This window comes from Pongo abelii, chromosome 5 (assembly GCF_028885655.2).
Source record: "Pongo abelii isolate AG06213 chromosome 5, NHGRI_mPonAbe1-v2.0_pri, whole genome shotgun sequence".
NCBI lineage: Eukaryota > Metazoa > Chordata > Mammalia > Primates > Hominidae > Pongo > Pongo abelii.
Genome location: NC_071990.2, coordinates 29,949,281 through 29,954,522, shown reverse-complemented (window position 1 = coordinate 29,954,522; position 5,242 = coordinate 29,949,281). Strand labels below are relative to the sequence as shown.

Here is a 5,242-nt window from a genome sequence, read left to right as displayed (position 1 = left end):
CTCTTGATACCACAAGGAGATTTGTATGCAGGGACCATCCTAGGTGACATCCAACTCCCTGTGATCACAGGTCTTGGTGGGACAAGGTTCTACTGAAGGGCCAAGGACAATGGAGCAGCAAAGATGACCCAGCCAAGCAGTGACCACATAAAGCCCATGGTGGCCGGAACACAAACTGGGCACAGCCCCATCTACTCTCCTCCCCTGCAACAAATCAGCATAAGAAACACGTGGACTCTGGAAGGTTCTCATGTGTTCCATTTATTTTGTCTCTCAAATTTTAGGAATCTTCTCCTTTAATTAACTCATCAAGCTCTCATGGCAAGAATTTGCGAAATTAAATTTATACTCAGGTTCTAATTTTAATAGGAAAGGAAGAAGTTACAGTTCAGTGCACCATGAAGTTGAGACAGAGATGGAGACATCCCAGCCCCATCTCTCTGGAACATGAAAGATGATTGGGGAGGGAGCACAGGTCAGCGTGGGGAGAGGGTCATGGTGGACATGGGGGTGGGGTGGCCTCCCCACCTCCTCACATTATGCCTACAGGAACACAGACACATGCAGGTGCTTTTGCAGAAAGAAATTCAGGGTTCTTCAAGCCACAAAGAGAAGGCGGGAACAACTCTTGCCTCTCAGTCCCACACAAGGCAGCTGTCTCACACTATAGAAAAAATATTCATGAACAAATTCATATCCATCACAGTGAGGGGTCACACTTTAAACAGCCCATCGCATGCTCAACATATCCAATGCAAAGAAACCCCATAGCACAGCTGTGTCCACTGTTCCCCCCAACACCCAACACACATCAGGCCCTCCAGGGTCTCACCTTTACAAGCTGTGAGAGACACATCAGAGCCCTGGGCACTGTCATTGCCTGGGGTAGAACAAAAACAGAACCTGGTCAGATCCCACAGAAGATGTGGCTAGAGGAGGAACTGTGGGGTGGGTGAGCTCCCCCATGGGCTCCCAAACACAATATCCCAATGATTTCGGGGATCAGCCTCCTTCATACTTACTTGCAGCCTGAGAGTAGCTCCCTCCTTTTCTATCTGTGGGAAGAAAATGTCCTGTGAGATACCAGAAAGGAGCCAGGGCCTTAAGGTCCTAGAGGAACCTCCTAGTCTTGGACCCCAGAGAAGTTTCCAGAAATGTGTGACTGCAGACCCAGGGCGGGATCAGGAAACAGGAAGAAAGCAGGTGTGGGTCCTGGACCAACCGCCCTCCTGAGGTCTGTCCTCAGGGACCTTCCCCTGTGACTTGTGACTGCTGGGATCAGGTCCCATCACCGCCATAATCAAGGTGATAAATCTGTCCTTCATTTTAACAGGTGCTTTACAAAAGAGTTAAGTGCTCGCACACAGGGCCCAGGCTGGGTAGGCCCATGAGTGTGGATGGTGCTTCCCAGTAACGAGGCAGGGCACACTTCTACCTGGGGCTTGAAACTCCCAATGGGACAAGAAAACTCAGACCCCACCTGAGCTCCTCCTCCTCCACATCACAGCAGCGACCACAGCTCCAGTGATCACAGCTCCAAGAAGAACCAGGCCAGCAACGATGCCCACGATGGGGATGGTGGGCTGGGAAGATGGCTCTGGGAAAAGAGGGGAAGGTGAGGGGCCTGATTCTGCTAAAGGTCTCCAGAGAGGCTCCTGCTTTCCCTAAGAGACATGACACCCCCATCTCCCTTCTTACCCCATCTCAGGGTGAGGGGCTCAGGCAGACCCTCATGCTGCACAAGGCAGGTGTATCTCTGCTCCTTTCCAGAAGGCACCACCACAGCTGCCCACTTCTGGAAGGTTCCATCCCCTGCAGGCCTGGTCTCCACGAGCTCCGTGTCCTGGGTCTGGTCCTCCCCATCCCGCTGCCAGGTCAGTGTGATCTCCGCAGGGTAGAAGCCCAAGGCCCAGCACCTCAGGGTGGCCTCATGGTCAGAGATGCGGTGGTGAGTCATATGTGTCTTGGGGGCATCTGACGGGAAGAGTCAGAAAATTCAGGCATTTTGCATCTGTCATGGGACACTCCACCAGCACACATGTGGCCATCTTGAGGATGGACAGGACACCCGGGATGGGGAAGAGAGCACAGAACCCAGACACCAGCCCGGACACAGGCACCTGGGATAATCTCCTATTCCGTGGAAAATTCTAGTCCCTGAGGAGGGAACAGCGACTTCTGGTCCTGACCTGAGTGGAGGCTGAGGGACTCAGAAGTGCTGAACTCAGACCCCCACACACATTGAGTGTGAAGCAGAGAACAAGGGCTGAGAGGAAAAGTAACGGGGCCCAAGGCTGCTGCCGGTGTCAAAGGGAACCACTCATCAGTATTCGAGGGATCGTCTTCCCGTCATTCCTTCAGAGATTTTATCCCTTAATTGTGTCAGAGAGCGGGGCAGAATCTCAGTCACTCTCTGGTACAAGATCTGGAAACCCAGGAGCATTCCTCTCCCTCAGGACCAGAGGGAGGGCGATATTCTAGGATTGGTCCCATTTGTCTCCCCTCCTTGTGGGAGGCCAGCCCGGGAGATCTACAGGATATCAGGGAGGCGCCCCGTGGCCCTGGTACCCGTGCGCTGCAGAGTCTCCTTCCCGTTCTCCAGGTATCTGCGGAGCCACTCCACGCACTCGCCCTCCAGGTAGGCTCTGTCCTGCTCCGCCGCACCGGCCGCCTCCCACTTGCGCTGGGTGATCTGAGCCGCCATGTCCGCCGCGGTCCAGGAGCGCAGGTCCCCGTTTAGGGCGATGTAATCCTTGCCGTCGTAGGCGTACTGCCAGTACCCGCGGAGGAAGCGCCCGTCGGGCCCCACGTCGCAGCCATACATCCTCTGGATGGTGTGAGAACCTGGCCCCGCCCCCGCGGTCAGCCCAGTTCCCGGAGTCCCGCCCCGCCCCGACCAACCCGCGGGGAGTTTTGGTCTAAACTGAAAATGAAACCGGGTAAAGGCGCCTGGGCCTCTCCCGGGTCAAGGGTCTCGGGGTCCCGCGGCTTCAGGATGGATCTCGGACCCGGAGACTGCGGACGACCCGGCCCGTCCGTGGGGGATGAGGGGTCGTGACCTGCGCCCCGGGCCGGGGTCACTCACCGCCGTCGCTCTGGTTGTAGTAGCCGCGCAGCGTCCCCAGGTCCACTCGGTCAGTCTGTGCGTGGGCCTTCGCGCTCCGTGTCTCCCGGTCCCAATACTCCGGCCCCTCCTGCTCTATCCATGGCGCCCGCGGCTCCATCCTCGGGCTCGCGGCGTCGCTGTCGAACCGCACGAACTGCGTGTCGTCCACGTAGCCCACGGTGATGAAGCGGGGCTCCCCGCGGCCGGGCCGGGACACGGCGGTGAAGAAATACCTCATGGAGTGGGAGCCTGGCGGCGAGGAGTGGCTGAGACTCGCCCGACCCTCCTCCCTGCACGGCTCCCCCGGTCCTGCGCCCTCGCCAGGCGGGCCCCTCGCTCCTCCCCGCAGAGGCCGTTTCCCTCCAGACCCTGCACTCACCCGCCCAGGTCTGGGTCAGGGCCAGGGCCCCCGAGAGTAGCAGGAGGAGGGTTCGGGGCGCCATGACCGCCATCCTCGGCGTCTGGGGAGAATCGGAGTCCCGGTGGGTGCGTGGGGACTTTAGAACCGGGACCGCGATGACATTGATTGGCTTCTCTAGAAACCCAACACCCAATGGCAGTGAGAACTGTGTCCGCGTCGTGAGTATCTAGGAAGAAGGAACCGACGCAGGTTGTGAGAAGAAGAGAAACTGCGGAGATGGGGAATCCCCAACGCTGGGCCTCCCCAATCCATGCATCGCCTTCAGGGCCTGAGACCCTGAGAGCCACGCCTGGGGCCCTGGGACTTCGCCCTGACCCCGCTCCTCCTGTGCCAAGCGCTCTGTCTCAGTGTTTCCCTGAGTCTTGGCCCAGGAGCTGTCTGAGAAACCAGGAAGAAACCCTCGGCCATGGGCCCTGTCCCTCTCCCTTCACTTTTCATCCCTGAATCTCCGTCCCTGAACTGGACTCCCTGCCTCCCACTCCTTACCTGTCCACCTGGACTCTTCTAGAAGAAAACTCACCCCACTGAGCTTGGTGACAGAGAGTGAGCTTGCTCTGGTAATGGAGGTGTAGACTTTTGTTGTTGTTTTTGTTTTTAATCGGGAAAAGTTGCGCCTGAGTGTATGAGACAGAATAGAGACCAGTTTGCTCTTTGTTTATTAAATACATTGGGTAGCAGACTCTTGGTAACCCCTGAATGATCAGGAATCTAATAGGTAAAAAATGTGACTTTGGCCTCTTGATGTATAAATGTGTCCAAAAGCCTTACAACAGGACTCACAAAGCTACTAAGTTTCACTTTCCCAGACAATGTATCTGTGACTCCTGCTTGTCTTATTTTAAATTTACCATCATTCCTTAGCTCTGAGTTTCTGTGTGAGTCCAGGACATCTCCTCAATACAAAGTAGCACACGGTGTTACTATATGTTGCAACCAGAAGCCAGTACAGGCTTTATTCACCTCAGAGTTGCAACTGTTCAATGCAGTCACAATGCCCCTCACTAGTGCTCATGCACTGCCTGTTTTTAGGAAGTATCTACTTTTAAGTGTTGTGTATATTTTATAGGAACACTTAGTATTTTTTAAACCTGATTAACATAAAAGACATTTAGTTTTTAGGCAGACCCACATAAAGTATTAAAGGCCAACTGTCAAGGACACCCTGCGAGACTCTAGATGGATGTATTAAAATCCATAAAACAATGTATTTAAACCTAAGAATTCTGCTGCTTTTGAATTCCTTCCTCTGCTTCTTTTCCTCACCTCCTGCTTCTCCAGCCCTTCCCTCCGTCCCTCTCATCCTTCAGGCCCTCCTCTCCCTTTTGTCCACACCACACTGTCACTCCTGAATTGTGACACTGGCACTGTCCCATGACCTGCTACATGACTGTTCTCTTCACAGTGGTCCTGCTCCTGTGAGTTACAGTGTGTCATTTTTCCACTTAAAACACTTCAGTTGCTCCATCTCAGTCTTGTGATGCTTCTGGAGTGTCAGGCACTTGAGCATATGAGGGGATACCTGGTTCATCATAGCGACTAAATTAATTTTTGTTGACTGAATGAATGAAATATGAGTGTATTAAATCGCATCACAGATAATTATAAAATGTAAAATACTGAAAAAGTTCAGAAAGATTTTATTTTATGCAACGAGTGTGTATATCAACTCATCAATTTCATTCATGCGCTACTACGCCTGGCGAAACAACACCCAT

General features: G+C 53.8%; 1 protein-coding gene across 2 annotated transcripts; it reads right to left on the bottom strand.

Moving 5' to 3' along the window:
* Positions 1 to 245: 245 nt before the first annotated feature.
* On the bottom strand, positions 246 to 4,826 carry LOC100435866 (popy Class I histocompatibility antigen, A-1 alpha chain). Of its 2 annotated transcripts, XM_024248526.2 has the most exons (10): positions 4,791 to 4,826; positions 4,048 to 4,141; positions 3,486 to 3,693; positions 3,086 to 3,355; positions 2,569 to 2,844; positions 1,699 to 1,974; positions 1,481 to 1,597; positions 1,023 to 1,055; positions 833 to 880; positions 246 to 664 (listed from the first exon to the last, which is right to left on the bottom strand). In XM_024248526.2, the coding sequence occupies exons 3-10, from the start codon at positions 3,556 to 3,558 to the stop codon at positions 660 to 662; spliced, it is 1,098 nt and encodes a 365-aa protein (XP_024104294.2). In that variant the 5' UTR covers positions 3,559 to 3,693; positions 4,048 to 4,141; positions 4,791 to 4,826; the 3' UTR covers positions 246 to 659. The 2 variants fall into 2 exon arrangements, with proteins under 2 accessions (XP_024104294.2, XP_063581237.1); XM_063725167.1 differs by lacking the exons at positions 4,048 to 4,141; positions 4,791 to 4,826 and having other exon boundaries at positions 246 to 880; positions 3,486 to 3,564.
* Positions 4,827 to 5,242: the final 416 nt, after the last annotated feature.

Bases quoted from the DNA above. Each gene is read 5' to 3' on its own strand.
- LOC100435866 (XM_063725167.1), bottom strand. From the start codon at position 3,558: ATGGCGGTCATGGCGCCCCGAACCCTCCTCCTGCTACTCTCGGGGGCC. The intron at 2,845-3,085 runs GTGAGTGACCCC...GGGCGGGGCCAG, and splicing joins CTACAACCAGAGCGACGGCG to GTTCTCACACCATCCAGAGG. The intron at 1,598-1,698 runs GTAAGAAGGGAG...CTCTTTTCCCAG, and splicing joins GCCCCTCACCCTGAGATGGG to AGCCATCTTCCCAGCCCACC.